Below are 20,713 nucleotides of genomic sequence, written 5' to 3' on the forward strand. Positions count from 1 at the left end.
GGGAACTGAAGACTGATCTTATCTACATATATATATCTGTAATCCACTAGATTATAGAGGGAGACTTCAGAACTTTTATTTATGCAAAAATTCGACACATTGCAAATGGGCCTTAATATACATGATAATTACCTTACACATTACAAAGACAGCCTCCCCACCTTTTGATATTCGTAGTAACTACAGATTAGCCACTTAATTGACTCTTACAATAAGCAATTTCCTCCTTCCTTGTTCCCTTACCCCCACCTACTGTTCTATGTAGCTGATTCGTTAGTTTGTAATTTGTTTACTTTTTTCATTGTATCCATCTGTCATATAATGGTCATGCCAATACACTTTCAGAATATGATCTGAAGAAGTGGGTCTGCCCCACGAAAGCTCATCACCTAATAAACTATCTTGTCAGTCTTCAAAGTGCTACATGACTGCTTTTTTTGTTTTACCAAGATCAGACCAACACGGTTACCTCTCTGTTTCTTTATATCTAAATATTGGTCGACTGGTGTTGCTTCTTTCAGACTCCTTCCATTGAAATATATGCAAACAGAGACACACAGCCCTAACTCATCCTATCTGGGCCAGTATATTACCATAGCACACCTTTCTCCTATGCTATGTAAGATGATGATAGGCTTTTTCAGAAACAAAAATGAAATTCCTATTTCAGAAGTCGATTGCATTTTTTCCCATTTAAGGATCAAGTGGGTGACTTCAAGCAAAGTTTAGCTAATTTTAAGGTATATGCAGGATTTCTGCCTCCAAGATTTAAGAGACAGTTATTAAGCCTATCACACCACTGTGCCTTCCTCAGTTCTGTTCTGTAACAAAGTTTCAAGGTAACAAAACAAAATGCTGCTAGAAACTTCTTCTACACAAGCTAATTAAAATAACTCCCGTGGGTAAATGGCAGAGATATTTTTTCATTTCTGAATACCTGTAGGTTTTTAATTTAAATGAAATACAATAATCCATACTGATTAGATTGGAGCACACATCTGAATATTAATGAGTTTCACTGTTAATCTATTATTACTAGACACTGACTATGACCTACAGCTTGATTCTTAGGATGCTTTTGGATGGCAGAGCTTAAGATATTACACATTTATATCAAAACTAATCAGGTTCCTAAATTATACATTTGCAAGACAGAATGCAAGATTACCCTGTATTGCTACATTAAAAATCTAGCAGAAGAACAATGATGATCATTTAAATACAATTTTTAAATTTCTCCTCACATTACTTGTTAAATATTTGCCCTTCTTGAAATCACTGGGAGAAAGAATTACTATACTGGAAAGGACCTGTACTTAAAAAAAAATACCACAAGGCCTAATCTCTATGCGCTAATTCAATTTAGAACAGCCAAGTGATAAGCATGCGGTAGTACATCACTGTGCTACTTCAAGAAGAGAACCAGCAAGGAATTGGGACTCAGTGAATCATAGTTCCTTCTGCACATCTCTGGGAGAGGGGAAACACTTTCTAAATCTTTCTTTAAGGTGCCCGAAAATGTAGGTGGAGTCAAAACCATTTTTGCAAATGTTTCCTCTTTTTTGGGGGGGGGGGGAAGTCTTTTTTCCAATGAAAAAGAACTTGTAGGGCAAAAAAAAAATGTGATATGTGTGAATAGATGGTCTCTTCATTCACAAGCCTCCTGACATCTCCTGCACAACCAGAGAAAAGTTGACTTTCACTGGTGCTGCTGGACTGAGAACGGTGATGCCGCAGCATGTAAAACAATGGGGATTAGTTAACGTGTGAGGCAGGGGAATGTGATATTCACAGTACAGGTTCTCCTGGTCCTCATCCAACAACGGTTCATTTCCCCATGGAGGGACTGGGAGCTGATTATCATGAGGTGGGAAATCCACTGCTGCCCATCACCACCATGTCTTTTTCCCATTTATGTTTGCCCCTTTCTACATTGCTCACTGGGTGCCGAATACGAGCTTTCACTTTAGCTAAGTCTACCATAGATGAAATAAGCCAGGCACTCAGAAATAAGCCAGCAGTAGGAGTACTAGCCAGCAAAATTTCATACCTATAATAAACTCATGGATCTCATAACTCTAAACCAAGAGGAGTGAATTAATTATTGTATTAACCACCAAAAACGAGCCTGTTGATAGACTATTTTATTCTTTGGAGGCAATGACTGGTAGAAAGGTACACAGCAACTCAGCAGAGTGGAATTTCTAACACCAGTTAGAAAACCTGGGTTCAGCTGAGGTCTCTGAATTTGCAAACTTTTGCCTGGTGTAGGTGGAGGGTAAAAGCGCTGGCTACTGACAAAGCAGCCAGCCAGTCTTCTATAAAAAGCAAGCCCCGGTGTTGGGAAAAGGGTATGGCGGGACAATGGCCAGGACTCGGGGTACGAATGGAGCCATGACTTACTCTGGTGGTCTTGATTTTATTGCCAGTTGCACACATCCATCCCGAATTATCAGGTAACGTCTTGCATTCTTCTCCCTCTAGGCAGGGCTCCATTTCACACCACCATTTTCCAATCACTATAGATGCTAAAAAGAAAAAGAGAACATTTACAACTTTCCCCTGAGAGGTCAGGATGAAAAGTCTGATTGAATGAAACCATTCAAACCTCCATTTTCCATTCAAAGCCCTCAAAACTAAATGTAGTTGCAAGGACCTCACCAAGTCGTTACTTACATTGCATGAGACGCTTTTCCTGATAAAAAGCATTGTGTGGCATAGCCTCCTGAGATATGTGCCCTGTTCTATTATTACTTTCCAGGACTGTGACCAATAAAGTGACGTGAAAAGCAATTGCTCTTCAGAGAAGAAATCTAGCACACCACTTATTTCAGATATGTAGCTCTCCTGTGCCAAGACATGCTCCATGAGTTTTCAGTGTATTTAATAGAGCTACACAGGAACTGGATTTTCTGTTGTACAGTGGAACTAAACCAATCACTTCTAAATTCCCTGGAAAACAAAACTAAAAAAATCTTTTTTTTTAAAGCAAAATCATAGAATTATAGGCCCGAAAGGAACTTCAAATGGTCATCTAGTCCAGAGTCCCTGCACTCATGGCAGGACGGCAGGACTGTTGTTTTATCTAGACCTTCCCTGACATGTTTGTCCAACATCCCTAGGCAATTTATTCAATTGGTTAACCACCTGAGAATTAGGAAGTTTTTCCTAATGTCCAACCTAAACCTTCCTTGCTGCAATTTAAGCCTATTGAATCTTGTCCTGTTCTCAGAGGTCAAGGAGAACAATTGTTCTCTCTTCTCCTTGTAATACCCTTTTACGTACTTGAAAACAGTTATTATGTCATCCCCCCCTCAGCCTTCAGTCTTTCCCTCCACCCTCCAAAAAAAATTCATTAAAATCCCCATTTTCAAAACTTTTTGACAAAAACAGAATTTTCCATTGGAAAAAAACCCCTATTTTGATGGAAATGTTCAGACTGGATCTACTATCCACATTTCTATAACAATGTAGTTCATTAAGTAGAAAATGAACTGCAGGTGCATAAACATATAGTACATCTTATGCCATCTCAATAAATATCACCTCCTTGGTGATAACCCTAACCCTATAATCCTCATAGAAAGCGACCTTATGCTCCCATCAATATTTCCCAGCATTGACCAGATGACACTGCAAAGAAATAGAGAGAATCATCTCAGTGCTGTAGCTGTATTAATTTAACTTTGGTTGGTATTGGAACTAGCAGCCAATGACCCAGATCCATGTATCCCAACTTCCTGTTGTACGTCCCAAGAGACCCACACAGTAGATACAGACTCTTGTGCAGCCCTCCTCAATCATATCTTGACATTAAGAAACTCTAGGATCTTGTGTCTTATTCCTTCCCCTCCAGTCCAGAAATAACATTTTATAAATGCAACCATTTCACTGGCTCCTCTCCCTACCAAACGTACAGTGAAGGAAACAGCTCTTAAGAACGGCCATACTGGGTCAGACCAAAGGTCCATCCAGCCCAGTATCCTGTCTGCCGACAGTGGCCAATGCCAGGTGCCCTTGTTTTTGCAACACCTTGGGTGTGTCTAGACGACACCTTTCTGCCGACAGAGAAATGTAGATTAGGCACATCGAAATTGCTAATGAAGTGGGGATTTAAATATCCTGCACTTAATTATCATAAAAATGGCCACCGCTTTTTTTTGGCATGGAGCTTTGTCAGAGAAAAGTGGCAGTCTAGAGGTTGATCTTTCGAAAAATAAGGCCTTTTCCGAAAGATCCTATAAACCTCATTTCATGAGGGATAAGGGATAACCTCTAGACTGCCGCTTTTCTCCGACAAAGCTCTGTGTCGGAAAAAAGCGGCAGCCATTTTTATGCTAATGAAGCGCGGGATATTTAAATCCCCGCTTCATTAGCAATTTTGATGTGCCTAATCTATATCTCTCTGTTGGCAGAGAGGTGTAATCTAGACACAGCCCTTGACACGATTCAGAACATCACAAAAACAGAAGGCCAGAGACCAATGGGAAGTATGATGTGGTCAGAATGTTTGTTGAAACAGAACTATGAAATTCCTGGCATTCAAATATTTATTTTAGTCACCTGAATATTACTGAGAAATTTCCAAACATTTATTATTTGAAAAACTACAGTGTTCTAACCAGATAGTTTGACTGCGACTTATGTGCATGTTTACAACCTTGAGTGTATCTCAACGCTGTTTTTAAAATTGGTCTCTGTTACCTTAATTGTAGTTTAATGACATTTTTGTCGGGGCATTTTGACCAAGTTTAGCAGATTTTATAAGTTCCAGGTAGCTGCTACATGAGTTGCTCTCTCTTTGGTTTGTTTCCTCTGATGCTTACCTATCAACCCTTCTCCTGGGATGTGAATCTCATTCCATGAGGATTAGGGGACATTTCAGAATAGCAGTTTATTTAGAAATTTAATTACAAAATAAGCTATTTTGAAATACACTCAAAATAAGCGACGCAATTTGCATAGCTCAAATTGGGTAATTTATTTTGAGCTAGGGGTGCAGTGTAGACACACCCACTTAGAATGCCACACATAGAACCATGCAGACACCAGGTTGCCCCCCACTGCTCTACTGCCTGAGCTAAAAGCCAGCAGCTCTTTAGCTAAGCCTATAGAGCAGACTTTAGTCTCTCTCTCAGTGCCCTGGGTTACACTTCTTTACTCAGTATGCTAATGGACAATAACTTGGAAGCCTGTTAGCAATGAAGGGCAGGGTCTGAAATGATCTTTGGCACTTCAGAGCCCCTTTCAGTGGTGAATGTAACCCAGAGATCTAGCCTGAAGTCACAAGGCAATCGCTGAAACTTGTTCCGGGGACTGGGGAAAGGAGAAGCTCTCACAGATCTACAGCTCCCTACGGGAGGAGAAATCTATAGGCAGAAGACCCAGAAAAGAAGGAAAATTCCTTGATGTAGAGCCCAGTGTACCTAAGAGAGAAGTGTAAAGATCTTTGTAAATCTGAAACACCATGAAAAGAGACCAAGAAGCAAAAAAAAAAAAAAAAAAGGGGGGGGGGGGGCTTCATGCATTCCAGTTGAACATAGGTTTCCAAAGCCAAGGAGGATAGTCTCCAAATTAAAAAATCAAAAAAGTTTGGCAGGGTTCACGTACTTTAAAATATGGGGTTGGATGTAAGGTCGTGATTTGGGGCCCAACCTGAAGTGTGATGGAGGCTCTGAGACCGGAAAGAGGGTTGAGTCCATGAAGGGGAATAGAAAGTAGCTTTGGACTGTAGCCAAGCCTCTTCTGGGATGTGGTGAGAGGAAAGTGGAAAAGGCTCGGAAGTAATAACCGTACCCAATCATCCCAGTCCTTTCTCAATGTAAGTTACAATGCAAAAAGCCATGTAAGTTTCTGCTGATCTGAGCCTCAGTAACTCAGCCTGACGTTCCTTGGCCAAGATACAGAGAGAAGATATGAGCTGTCCTAGGGACCAAGCAGGGAGAAGACTCATGCAGCAAGGCAGTTCTGCAAGGCCATAGATACATACTAATATCCAGGAGAGACACTCCGACATTTTTAGTTGATTTCTGCCTCCTGCTAGAGCTGCTCACTTTGTGACCATGTCACAGCAAGTGATGAAGTTGTCATTTTAATGCAGGGAAGGGAAGGTTGGATAAAATGGGCGGTTGTCTTGGCTGACTTAATATCTGGGGTTGATTTTCCATGGAAGCTGGACAATTCCATCAGCCAGAGAAGGCACAGTGCCCTTCTGCGATATTTATGCAAGGTGCCTTTGCAAACTGGAATGAGAACTATGCATAGAGGTCCCTAAATATGCTATGAATACATCTATGAAAAGACCAGAACCAGAATAACCACGTGCAACTTAAAATTGCACCTTTTATCAAGGGTTGTTTCCAGTTCATTAAAACTCAACCGGCATTTGGGAAATAATCCAAGAATAACAGATAATAATAATAACAATAATTATTGTTGTTCAGTAGGAACATAGGAGTAGCCAGCTCAATGGTGAAAGTAATTTAAAATTTCTTACAGGTACTATCCTATTGCAATGTGGGTTCCAGCCAGCTGTTTAAATAGCTCCCTGCTGGCTTTTGCTGCAGCTCAGCTGGCACTTGCCAGAGCTGCATGGTACACCCGCTTACTTTCACCTTTGAGCCAGCTTCAATTACAATCATCGTCCCTCAAGTCCTATATCCTGTCTCTGACCCTGGCCCACTTCAGAGGAAGGTGCAGGAACCCTTGCAAAAGGTGCATGAGTTATAACCTGCCTCATGAAGGTCTTATCTTATTCTTAATACTTACAGATTATCTCAAGGCCCAAAGCATGAGGTTTTATATCCCTTCCAGAACTCTTCTTTTAGGAATAACTATTGTAACTGCCTTGGAAGGATTTGATGTTATCAATAAACTTCGATTTCATGGGGTACATGCAAACTGACTAGATATTTCCATCCTTAACAATCAAAATGTATTCGCTGGTAAAGGCTATGTCTGCACTAGAAATGCTACAACAGCCCAGCTACAGCACTTCGGCTGAACTGCTGGGCTACGTCTACACTGGACCCTTTTCCGAAAGGGGCATGCTAATTTCACAGGTCGTAATAGGGAAATCCACGGGGGATTTAAATATCCCCTGCGGCATTTAAATAAAAATGTCCGCCGCTTTTTTCCGGCTTTTAGAAAAGCCGGAAAAGAGCGTCTACACTGGCCCCACTCCTCCGGAAAAAAGCCCTTTGAAGTAGGAATAAGAGATCCTCCAGATCTCTTCCGGCTTTTTTCTAAAGAGATCCTTCCGGCTTTTTTCTAAAAGCCGGAAAAAAGCGGCGGACATTTTTATTTAAATGCCGCGGGGGATATTTAAATCCCCCGCGGATTTCCCTATTACGACCTGTGAAATTAGCATGCCCCTTTCGGAAAAGGGGCCAGTGTAGATGAGCCCCCGTAGTGTAGACATGACAGCAATGAAAGGGGTCTTCTGTCATTGTAGTAATTTCACCTTTTCAAGAGGCAGTAACTAGGTAGATGGAAGAATTCTTCTGTTGACTTATTAGTGTCTACACTGGGATGAAGTTTAGCTTCATTACATCACACAGGGCATGACATTTTTCACAGTTCTGAGAGTTAAGCTGCAGTGGAGACATAAGATGTGTGAGGTGATACCAACAGAAGTTGGTCCAATAAAAGATATTGCAGGTTGAACCTCTCTAGTCTGGCACCCTCAGGACCTGACCAGTGCTGAACCAGAGGATTTTCCAGACCACAGGAGGTCAATATTGCCTAAGCAGCATTAAAAATATTTCCACTGCTTACTGAGCTCTTAGAAGACTTTTAGGGGTAAATTGGAGCTAAATAACAGCACAGAACACTGAAAGCCAGGACTGGTGGCTGTAAACACACTTTATGGGACTATGAGAAACTTGGTCACATTCATGAAAAGTGGACATCCAGCTAACTGAAATCATTCTGGACCACAGATGTTGCCAGACCAGAATTCTGGACTAGAGAGGTTCAACTTATACCTCACCACCTCTAATATTCTGGGACTGACAAGGCTACAACCACACTGTGTACTAATGTTGTAGTACAGACCAGCCCAAAGTAAGAAAAGCACTGCTTGGGAATTAGAGTTTAATTTAAGGACATTTACCTTGTATATTCTGACATGTGATAATGACCCTTTGAGTTTTAATAATTATGAATCTTTCATATTTTGCATCTCAAGTTTTACTGTCACTCAGTAATTATTGTTGGCCCTCCCAACATTTTCCATAGCTGTAAAAATGTAAACGAATAAAAATAGAAAAAAAGCTTAAAATGTACATCAATATTGTCCATCAAAATTATGTACAAAACTGATTTCTGTCAAGCCTAATAATAACTCTGGATATGTTTGTTATTGCCTCGTTGACTCTTCTAAATTCCTTGTTTGCAGCCAGCAGGGAAATCCTGTGGCAGCAAGTTCTGCAATCTGACTATGCACTGGAAGGAAACATATTCCTTTTTATGGGTTATGAATTTGCCACCTTTCAGTTTCCTGGAGAGTCCCTTGTTCTTTATCATCACCTATTCTGGGGAGGATGACTGCTCTTTTACACATTTTACTTCATTTCCAAGGTGTACTGCATCTCCATTCAAAGAGGCAGGAAAAAGCTTTCTTTCCAATGAACTGTAGAGTCTTACTGTTTACCCTGACTAGGGTTTAGGATATTCTTTAGAACACATGACCCAGGAAACAGAATGTAGTTTCACACGGTGTAAGAGTGCTGGTATGTGAGAGAGAAAATTGGTAAGGTTAAGCTGCTTGCTTTCTCTAAGGAGATCTATAGACCAGGACTCACAGGTGCTGAAGACCACAGCTTTTCTGATGCATTAACTGTTAATTTCAGGATTCCAGTGACAAAATCATGTTTTAACCTTAACATCATGGAGCTTTGATGGTCACATCACGGTGAACTGGATGCCCACAACAGCCCTCCAGTATGGTGTTACTTGTGTAGTCAACATCTGGGGAATAGATGGAGCACAGATTTTTTTCATAAAAGACTGATTTTACTACCCTCAGCTATTGGGGGTGGGAGGAAAAATTAGATATGAGGAAAAGAGCAGGCTTGTTAGTCAACACCAAACATAATTTTATTTTCTTCCAAGAAAACTAAACTTTTTATGGGAAGTATAAAGTAATCTGCTTAAAATAGCCAAGTGATCAGAGCATCAGTGGTGTCCTTCTAAGTCTTTAAGGGCTATGTTGAGCTACGATGTAGTGCAAAGATTCAAGGTACATGAAAATTATTGAAAGTAATCTTCTCTCTGTTTACATAGCTCTGTTGCATTTAAAAATACATATTGTTTGTATGAAAGACTGGAATGGCTGCAAAGACCTGTCCGTATGTGCTCTGAACTCAGTGAGTTTCAGTTTGCCAGTGAGAATGTGAACTTTTTTTGTTTTGCTTTGCATGCAAAGGGAAGGTGTTTTTTTTTCTTCTGAAAGGGTATGTCTACACTAGCCCCCTAGTTCGAATTACGGAGGCTAATGAGGGTGACCGAAATTGCAAATGAAGCCCGGGATTTAAATATTTAAAGAGTTTATTACAACAGTTTCTTACTGCTCTAGTCCTGGCATTAAGCTGAGGGCTGGCTTGCGTTATCAAGGCATAGCCATGAGTAGCAGATTGCTAGCCAGGGTCTCCTGCAGGCTTGGGTTGGAGAAAGTGGGGCTGGAGGCTGGCAACGAGACTGTGGCCCCACCCAACCCCATCGTCCTACTGTCCCACCCCTTCCACTGGTGGCCCCGCCCACAGCCCCACCCTTTTCCACCTCTTCCTCCACAGCCTTACCTCTTCCCCTGTGTCCTTGCCCCATTCTGCCCCTTCCTTCACAGCCCTGATCTCACTTGCTCCTTTCTACTCCTCCCCACAACTCCGGCCCTGGGACTGGAGAAGTTCTGTGCTTTACTCTGGCCATGAGGCTGCAGTGTCGAGCGAGGACTCCTCCAGCTGTAGGGCCACAGCAAGGGGAGAATTTTCCAGGGGGCTGACATTGCCTGGGACCTCATGGGCCAGGCTTCATGGATCTGTGCAGTAGTCCACCACTGTAGAGGCATTGTGCATGCCCATATTGCAATATCATGGAGTAAGTACTCAGATTTACTCCTGACAGTGAGTGGCAGGTGTAAATTGACAGACACCAGTTTTGCAGATGCCATTTCCCTTGACCTCCCTGTTACTTTCTAGACATTTCATAAGATGAGTATTTAAGTCATAGCATAGTATGAGATTTAATTAATGTCTGCAAATTGTGGCCATGAAAAGAGGAGCCTGACAGTATTACTAAGTAGGTTGGCAACTTTTTTGCAAGTGTTTTGAGAGGGTAAACTATCTACCAAGGTAACCTTGAGCCTCCGTTCTTCAGGTGTCCCTAATCTGGGAACATGTGTTGTATGGAGGAGGAAGCATCTGTGTGAGCTGCCACTTCTCCTCCCGCCAGCTGATGGAACGGCAGCGTGCAGAGTCATTTTCCCTGTGGCTTTTCCCCACTGCTTCCATAGCAACGGAGGGGAAGGGAGGAGCAGTGGTTGGGAGCGGCATGTAGCTATATGTACCCCCAGGAGCGGGGTGGCAGGAAAGTGCCCCAGCACCACCCCCCTCATGCCCAGACACCACAGTGCCCTCCCTGGACTGACAACAACTTTAATCCGGCATGCCCCATATCCAGGGTTGCCAGATTAAAGAGGTTCAAGTGTATTACTCCCTATAATACAAGTACAGTAGCTAGCCACATGCTTTTGGCTTTGATAAAGTATACATATTTTGTTTTCACACTAGAGAAAAAAAATTAATGTGTATCCCCTCCTGACTACAGGGAAGAAGTTACTCCAGGAAACACCAGGCAGAGGCTTAGGTTGCAAGACCAGTATGGCAATATTTGCAATAATGGAAAAGTTGAAGAGTAAGTGTAAGACATTCTATTTTAATCTAGTTCCCACTAAAGAAGATTGATATAAATAACATTTAAATAGAGAACACATTTCAGATGCCAGCAGTGAAAAAGACTTTGTCAGCCTAATGAAAAGATATCAATTTTCTCCACTTTATTCAATAAATTGAGAGTCATTTTCTAAATGGATTGGATTAAAGGAAAGTTCAAACTCCCAGTGCGAGACTCTTTCCACTGATGGAGACTTCAGACAAGGGAAATAGCACCAGGCTAGATTAAAACCTTTCAGGACGTTTCAGATCTATAAAAATTGATACAAACCAGAACAAGAGTGTCTGTAGTGCTGTGCTCACCTACTCTGTAAGAAACAAAATCTCAGGAAATTGAATGAGGCACATTGTTTCTCTTATTTCATTAGACCGTCATGGGGTGCAGAGCAAATTACGAGACTGGGAACTTTAAAATTCTAGGAGGAGAAGATTAGAATGAAGGGATATGGCATCTAAAGCTTTACATATTTCACAAACAGACTAAGATGGAATTGATTCAGAGTTGTAAAGCAGGGGTCTGATAAGGAAAAAGAATAAAAATATAAAACAAAAGATTTCAAATTGATCAATTCTGCCTAGCAGAAGCACAAAATGCTTTCTGTTGGGAGTCCACCATGCTGTAATTCAATTTAATTCAGCTTTAGAAACAATAATCCAGTGCTCATGCTGGGTAATGCTTTTCAGTATTTTATAGTTCTAATTTTTATTATTTATCTCAAATACAACAAAAATATCAAAAGTACCAGGTAATCAGAACACACAAAGGAAGTAAAAAGAGTTGGGAAAAAGTAAAAGGATGGGAGATGACATATCTAATTTTTTAGTTGGCACAAATAGCTCTCTAAACAGTCAGCCCACATTGCCTGGAACTTTTCAGGCTGGGTAGAATGCCAGTTGTTCATTAGCTGCCAGGTCAGCCATCTGCTGAGCCAAGATACTTTTCAGTCTTTGATCACAGATTGCAAAAGCTGGTGTTTCCCCATAGTTGAAATACAGTAAAAGCTGTCACTCATGGAGAATGGGAGTTACTGGTTTAGTGGATGTGCCGGATACTTGAGCTTATTGCTCAGCTCCTGCCACCAACCCTGAAGAAACATGGCAATCAACCTATGACCCATTGGGAACATCTGGTGACTCCTCCCCTTCCCCTTCAGCCACAGAGCTGTCCTACGTGGCAGGCAGACGAACGGGCCAGCTGCCTGGGAGCCCGCCAGAAGATCCGGCTCCCGACAACTCAAGGCAGGATGAGGGGGCATCTAATAATGATGACATTTGGCAGTGCTGGCGGTCAGAAGACCAAGCTGTCCAGCTGGACAGACAGGAGTTAGGTGTGTGTGTCTGAAGATGCAGGGAGATAGTGGCCGGGGGCCATCCCGACTAACCAAATGCCAGGTAACAGAGCTTTTACGGTCTAAGCACATCACAATTACTGATGACAGTTTGGCAAGTGATATCTAAGGGCTCCTGATTGCCTTTGATTTTGGTTCACTGTATTATTGTAATTGTGGGAAACAATAAAAAGACACCATTCTATTGTTATTTTTATCACTTTCTGATCTTCTTTCCAATAGACGGCAGCTGTTGTAGCAACTTTAGGCCCTGGAGCAAAATCTATTGCTTTTTGGATAGGACTTTTGCTGATTTTCAATGCAAGATAGTCAGCAGCAAGATTTTTTTTAAAAAAAACCCTCGTATTTGGAGTCTGAAGAACAATGAACAGCACATTAAAAATAAGCTGCGTGGAAGGTCTGATTAGATGCAAAGAATACTTGATCTTCACATTTAAAGGGAAATTGTTCTTCAGAGATCAACAAGGAGGTTGTTAATTCAACAACATGAAAAGAATCCCTTGTGGAAAAGCACTTAAGTGCCATATTTCAAATCGGCTGTCACAAGTATTTGAAAAGCGATACTTTAGTGTAGAGTAGCTAGGTTACCGTCTATCGAGCAATACCACTCCAGTGTTGCCTTATTGTCTTGAGCAATAGACTGTGAGCCAGGAAATTCTGAGATTTAATCCCAAATTGCAGCACTGCTGTAGAGAAGCCACTTAATTGCTGTGTCTCAATTTTCTATCAGCAAAAGAGGGCTAATGTTACTTACCTAATTCACATGTGTGTTCTGACAGTTAACTGTTGTCTCATTGTTCTGTCACATTCCCATCTGTCTCCACCTGTGGGCTCCTGTTTTATACTTACTGGTAAGTTCTCTGGGGCAGGGACTGTCTTTTTGTTGAGTGTTTGTAAAGTGCTTCCAGGTCTATAATTGGGGCTTTTAACTTTAAGTGCTATAGGTTGCGCCTCTGAAAACTGGCACACTCTGATCCAGCAACATCAGCAGTCCGGAAGGACCACGGATGTTCCTGAACCATAGAGCTTGGGAGCCTAAAGACAGGAAGGCTAGCATCTTGGCCAGGGCCGGGGGCAATGCAGCAGTGCTAGAGTTGGGACTGGAGAACCCTGGTAGCACACACCAGTGTGGTTGCCCACAGCAGCATGAGGCTAGGGGCCGGAGAAGCCTGGCCCCTCACAGCAGAAGAGGGTTGGGGGCCAAAGAAGCCCAGCTGCCCATGGAAAAATGAGCCTGGGGTCTGGAGAACCCCAGCCTCCCATGGAAGGTGGGGGCTGTGGCCAGGATGTTGATGGCAGCAGGATGGACAGTCCTGCTGGGGAGTGGGTGGTGGGGGCTAGAAGCGGGGGCCCGTGGGCTCAGAGTCAGTGGCAGGGGTCACCTCCCCTGGTCCAACAAATTCACAACCAGTCCCGACAGTGCCAGACCAGGGAGGTCCAACCTGTACAGTAATATCACTATAATAATAATAATAATAAACAAGGTTAAATGCACGTGGTGCTGTAAAGCACTGCATATGCACTGAGCCTATTAGCCACTGGCAACCCTGGGCCACCAGGGTAATGGTTTGGGACATTTTCTTTGCACACTATGCCACCAGTTTGCGACCTGGTTTAACAAAGCATTTCAGCCTCCATCGCTGTTCAGTGCATGATGAACTTGAAGCACATGTTTCAGTGCTTTGCTGAATATGGATGGCTGCCGGATTGGAGACTCTCTGCAAAGAACTTCTGGATCTCATCCAGTTCATTCTGGGCAGGGCTGTCAGCTGGAGATCCACCAGGGAAAGGAATGGATTTGCCATTGTCTTCCTGCCACCCACATGGTCCGTGTTGTCAAATACAAACATTGGTTCATGGTACGGGGGTAGGGAACTGTGCTGTGCCAGCCGCATGCCACCTTTATAAGTGAATGCCTGAACAGGTCTGCTGTGAAGCAGGGGTGAGAAATGCATATTGGCCATTAAAGGTACATCTAGACTACAAGCTAGTTTTTTTGAAGAGAGTGTCTAGATAGCCACAAGGGTTTCAAAAAAGCGAGCCACTTTTTCGAAAGAGAGCACCCAGGCAATCTTTCTTTCGAAAAAGCCCTGTTTGCAGTCAAGAATGCTTTTTTCCAAAGAGCTCTTTCAAAAAAAAGTGTTCTTCCCGGTAACAGTAGGTTTACTGATTTTGAAAAAAATGCCACATTCTTTCTATTTAATTTTGAAAGAAGGCAACGGCAGTCTAGATGCAGGTGAATTTTTTTTTGTTGAAAAAAGGCCACTTTTAAAAAAAAACGTCAGTAGTCTAGACACACCGTTAGAGAAAAACAAACAAACAAAATGGGAGGGAGAGAATCTTTTCTTTAATTAACATGATTGAAACGACGTCACATGTGACCCGCCTTGCTGCTTTTCACACCTCTGTAAACCAATACTCATTTTTGAGAACACCAGTATGGAACTCCTCCCCCCATCCGTATTCTAAACTGAACTCCGTGTTTCAGTTGGACCAAGGCCAAGCTCCAATCCCCAAAACAAGTTCCCTTTTAGAAATTTCAATTTTTAAAAACACAATCCCAGGCCAAACAAGAGGATTTTGCTCAAAGCAGGATATGGTATGCTTTAAAGGGCTATAAGGCCTAAAAGCTTATAGGATGTCCACATGCACTTGAAAGAACATATAGATGGTGAACATTTTATGAACTGGAAAGTAAAACATATATCCAGAAAGCAATAGGAGCACAAAAGCTACCAGGAGCTAATAGCACAAGCCCCCATTGAAAGTGAAGAGAGTCCTTTACTGCTTTTGAAATCCTACCCTAAATGTATATGCTGGGACTGATTTTTCATCAGTGGACTGACCAATTTTTAGAGTATGAAGATTTTCCAATAATTACAGAAAAACATCCTCAGAATGTTACTTTAGCTCAGTGAAAAATGCTGGTACATCTACATATATATTAAAGAGTTCTCCTAGAGAGTGTGAGATGTAAATCAATTAAGCTCCACTGGAAAAAAGCAGCCACCTCTGGGGAGGAATAAGGAATTTCTGACAGTGAACAGCAATGCTATACAGAGTCTGGGACTGGCAGAGAAGAATATTGAATTCATCTGAATCTGTAGGGAGCAGTTAGGAAGGCTGAATATAATTATCTAATTGGAATTTGTTGAGGCTAAAAGGTTTCATTGATATCTTACATTTGAAAGAGATGTCATCATATTAATCAGCCAGGACCCTGGTTTTAGAGTGCATTTCAAAAGACAATGGAGAAAACTCATGTCTGGTAGAATTCCATTGACTTTGATTCAGTAACACTAGGGATGAGTTCAGCCAAATTCTCCCCACAGTGTTCCGTCACAGCTGACAGCACAGTGTAACCACCTACCACGATACACAGGGGAGGCCCTGGTGGAGGACTGACTCAAAGGGAAGAGTAGCTCAATGAGAGATACTCAAGGAAGTCTCCAGCCCTTTCTGGAACAAAGACACGTTCTTCACTTCCATTAGCGCACTGCTTACCCTGGGATTTAGGCACAATGTATGTCACAGAGGTGCTATTGGTGCTGTATTCCTTAACATTTCACAAGCTCTGCTCACACTGCCTTGTAGGGGAAACTGGGGTTATGCCACTTGGTCACTAAGGCAAATCTATAATGATTTTAAGGACTACCATTGTATTTTCAATGTTCAGTGCTGAACAGACCCAATGACAGGATGGGGGGCGGGGAGCGAGCAACTGCCTGTGGCCTAGTGATTCAAAAAGACCCAGGCCTCCCGGTTGCCATCCCTGCTACTGCAGCAGTGGCAGCGGCCAGAGCCCTAGGCCCTTTAAATTGCCACTGGAGCGCCAGCCCCACCCCTTCTGCCTGAGATCCTGCCCCTTCTGGGAATGCAGCAACAGCCCCTCCCCCCTGCCTTGTTCAAGGGCCCCACGAGTCTGTTAGCCCTAGTGGGGCTAAGCTAAAACATTTGCTGGAGCTACAGCTGTGTATCGGTAGCTTTGGATTTCAGGTTTCAAGGAAACCTTTATTTGGGTTTTGGTTCATGTACAGCAACTGCCCTTTGGGTGAAATCCCAGCCTCAGTGAAGTCAATGGCAACACTGCAGTTGACTTCACTGGGGTCAGGATTTCAACCTATACTTTTTGCTTAGAGCTCCAGGTTTTCATGAATTAAAAAACTAAGAGGGAAATTCTGGTAAAAGCACTACATATTGTTGGATTTCAGGACAAAAACAATTCACCCTTTAAACTTTCCCCTCAAAAGTACATACCAGCCCTGGGTCACTCAAAAAGAGCATTTGGTTTCCATACCTCTCTGTGAATCTTGTTCTAGTACAATTTTTCACTTACTAATGCTGCACTGATGTCACACCCTTGGCTTTTGGTATATTTTATATTCCACTAGTCCCAGATGACCAATATTGAACATTTTTCTTGGATAGCTATGCATCGAAACTGGTTTTAATGAAACAGTCACAGAACAAATACCTGGAAACTTTGTCTGGCTTTCACACATGGCAATGCAGAGCCAGGCTTGAGAAAATGGATTGCTTTCCAGAGACTATGGGTATGTCTACACTACCACCCTAGTTCGAACGAGGGTGGTAATGTAGGCAACCGGAGTTGCAAATGAAGCCCGGGATTTGAATTTCCCGGGCTTCATTTGCATAAAGCTGGGCACTGCCATTTTTAAATGTCCGCTAGTGCGGACTCCGTGCCTCACGGCTACACGCAGCACTGACTAGGTAGTTCAGATTAGGCTTCCTATTCCGAACTACCGTTACTCCTCGTATGTAGACATACCCTATGTGAACATCTATATCATGAAGGCAGGACAAGCGCTAAGTAATAGAAGAGACTGTGGGTGAAATCCTGAACCCACTTAAGTAATTCCCAATGAAGTTTTGTCAATGACTTTAGTCAAGCCAGAATTTTTGTAAATTACAAGTCACATGCAAAACATCACACAATATAGACACAAGGCCTGGTGCTTAGCTTGTACAGGTTGAGCCTCTCTGGTCCAGCACTCTCTGGTCTGGCATGATTTGAGTTAACCAGATGTCCAATTATCATGGGTGTCGCCAAGTTTCCCGTGGTCCCATAAAGTTTGTTTATGGCCACCAGTCCTGGCCCTGTGTTCTGTGCTGTTATTTAGCTCCAATTGTCTTCTGAGAGCCCAGTAAGCAGTAGAAGTGTTGGTAATGATGCTAGACAATATTGACCTCCCATGGTTCGGCAAATTCTCAGGTTCAACACCAGTCAGGTCCTGAGGATGCCAGACGAGAGAGATTCAACCAGTACAAGCTGGTGTGTGTAAATCAATGGTAATATACAGCAACTGAGTATCTGGCTGAGTATCTAGTCTTTGTAGGTATGGTTGTCTTGGTATTTGACACTGCATCTATTTAAGCCAATGGGGAATAGGGAGTCAAAAGGGACAGCTGCCTTGGGGCCCAGTGATTCAAAGGGGTCCGGGGTTCCCTGCTGCTGCTCTTGCAGCAATGGCATCGGAGAGCCCCGAGTTCCTTTGAATTGCTGCCAGAGTGTCGCACAATGCACGCCGTGCGGCTCTAAGGGCAGGGAAGGGAGGGGACGGCATGGCGAGATCCAGGCATCACTGTGGGCTGGCTGTCCCTAGTCCGCCTTCTTCCTCCCAAGCCCCCTCCACTTCCGGGAGCTTGAAGCCAGCCCCCGTCCCTCCCGCCCAGGGGACTGCACGGACTATCAGCTCCCTTGAGTGGATCACATGAAACAATCTTCTAACCATCTCTCCAGGCACTAATGAAATTAATAAAAACATGAAAGTGACCATACCCAGAGAGTACAAATGAAATGAAAAGACATTGGGAGAAAAGATTTTACACAGACTAATCACGCCTGCCATTGCTGTCATGGAAAGGGTGTAAAACTGAATCCAGCCCTGTGTGGACAAGAATGCTAGGAGCAGGCTGATAAAATATTTGTGCAGTTTAGCACAGTTATTTACACCCTATTTGAACTGCTTCTAGAGAGTCTTGTGAATGCTTAATCTTATTGTTATATAATTAATGAAATGGCACTGAACCACGGCATAATGATACATTTTGGAAAGTGCTCATAAATATTCAAACGCACGTTTCAGGCTAGGGTTGAGAACTGGAGCGCCATCAAAGAAGAAAAATGTAAAATTTTCAGCACTAATAATTCATTAATAAAGTGGAGGGGTGGGTGGAAAAATGGAAAGTGGAGAGAAGCTGTAAGAAGATGGGGGGTTTGGTGGGGTGGAGGTTTGTTAGTGTGGCACTTTCAGCGACTGGGAGCAAAAATTATAGATTTCGGATGAATTGTTGGGTTCTGATGCTGTTATAGAAACATTTGCTTATACAAAAGATTACATGCAGAAAGTGAGCAGGCTAAACCAAAGAGCTAATTACAGGCCAGCTCCCTTTTAATGGAGGAAGCAAGTCAAATGAAGAGCCAGGAGGAACAATTCCCTGTTGTTTCTCTACAAGCATAAAAAACCAACAAATCATTTTTAGGGACCAATCCAGAATATATTAAAACTGATGGAAAGATACCTATTCACTTCAACGGGCTTTGGCTCACGCCCCTAACGAATTTCATTGAAATCTTTCTGTCTGCAAAACTCATTCTTCACTCCCCCTCATGAGCCTGGCCGAAATATGGAGTAAGTCAAGACTGCGGGACTGGCCCTGAGTGTAAAACATCCATTACAGAATTTGAACAGAAATAAGTTCCCCAAAAACATGGCTTAGGAGCCAAGCAATGTCTGAAAGAAAATTTAAATGGAATTTAAGGAACAGATAAAAGGAATCACAATATGGTCACTGTAATGGGCTTCTCATGCTCAGGCACATAAACTCACATTGTATTTTACCTCAGCAAATGTGCCACAGATGGGAATCTCTTTCAGGTATGAAAAGAACCTTTTGACCAGGGACACACTGACTGGGATGTGAAGCCATAAAGGGCTCCAGGAGGGATTGTGTCTACTTCCTGAAGCTTCCTGCAGGATAGTAGTTATGCTCTGGTTGCCACAATGAGCCCGTGGGCATCTCCATCAGGGCAGCTGTCTGCCAGCGAGGTCATCTCGGTGTCACGCACATCCTGTGAATGCATATTTTCTTCTTCCTAATAGCGATAAAGCAGTCTAAGTAGTTCAATCTTGGGTCATTATTACACTTCTCAGGTAGCTGAAGTCACCCGGAGTTGACCTAATGCCTCATAACACATTCCTGGTGCATCTTCTTCCCCCAGAAATATCCTGCCTATTGTGTCTGACGGCCTAATAAAAATGCACGCACATAGATGGATGCGTACGCAGAAGAATGGCAGACCTTCATTATTTTACTATTGGCCTTTGGCATGCTGGTTGGCTGAGGGCTGGGGTTCCATTAAAGTCAGTTGTGTTCCAGGAAGAAATGAAATTGGCCTTGTCTGTGTTACAGCTAACCCGAGTCTGTCTTAACTATTAATATACATTTTTAACAAGTGGATTTATAGCTGACCAAAGTGTTCTTTTTAAGTCAACAAGGCTCACATTTCCAGCACTTGCACTGATTTGCAGAGTCAATTTGGAAGGATAATACTGCGGCCTGAATCATGTTTTACTGTCATAATCTTTAATCTTACTATGAAGTTGAATGGGCAATTGTAATGAAAGTCTATGCTGACTGCATGGTGATGTCTAGGAGGGCCAGGGGAAAGATCCTAGAAACTTTGCTGTGGCGTTAACTTAGTTAACTTGCAACAATTCTTTCTGAAAACAGAAAAAAGTCCCAGATTCTATTGGTTTGTGTACAGCAAGGTGAGGTTTCTAGCTTAAAATGGTTTCTGCTGTGCCTTGCACAGAAGAAAAAGCCTAACTCTACACCAAGTCTTTGCCTTCACTGACAGAAAGCTGGTGGGTTTTTTGTTTGTTTGTTTGTTGTTTTTTACAGTGAGATAACTAATATGCTCTAAAGCTTCAGAAGGGTAGTCTGTACAGGATAAACTATCCAGTTTTTAGATGCTTATAGACTATCAGTTTTGCCTGTTACATACCAGCTGTTTTCCCTTTGATATTTATATACCCACTGCCTCCTTCTGTGCACCCCTCCCATTTTTTCCTCCCCCACTTCTCCCTTATTTATTTTGGTTGTGGACATACAACACTCCAGTCATCTGAAGAAGTGGGCTGATGCCATTGAAAGCTCCTGATCCCATCTACATGCTTTGTTAGTCTTTAAAGTGCTACCAGACCATTTGTTGTTTTTTAAGTTTAATATGCTCTAGTTATTGCCTTGTAAAATTCTAAGTGGAGACAGTAGTTTTTACTAAGTAACTCCATAAGGTCAGCACTACACCTTCCCCTACGTTTCCTCACAGTACAACCAGAATGCCCTATCTCCATTGAATTTTAACGGTGGGATAGCTAATAGCATCACTTA

The 20,713-nt window shown here is 42.5% G+C and overlaps 1 protein-coding gene across 1 annotated transcript in view; it reads right to left on the reverse strand.

Annotated features, from left to right (window-relative positions):
* The window catches only part of TAFA1 (TAFA chemokine like family member 1), a 403,741-nt gene that overhangs the window by 5,448 nt on the left and 377,580 nt on the right, over positions 1-20,713 (reverse strand). Inside the window, exon 4 of the mRNA XM_006120006.4 lies at positions 2,404-2,528. Within this exon, the coding sequence (XP_006120068.1) occupies positions 2,404-2,528 (125 nt within the window). The remainder of the gene's footprint in view (positions 1-2,403; positions 2,529-20,713) is intronic.

This window comes from Pelodiscus sinensis, chromosome 11 (assembly GCF_052426305.1).
Source record: "Pelodiscus sinensis isolate ZL-2025 chromosome 11, ASM5242630v1, whole genome shotgun sequence".
In the NCBI taxonomy this organism is placed as follows: Eukaryota; Metazoa; Chordata; order Testudines; family Trionychidae; genus Pelodiscus; species Pelodiscus sinensis.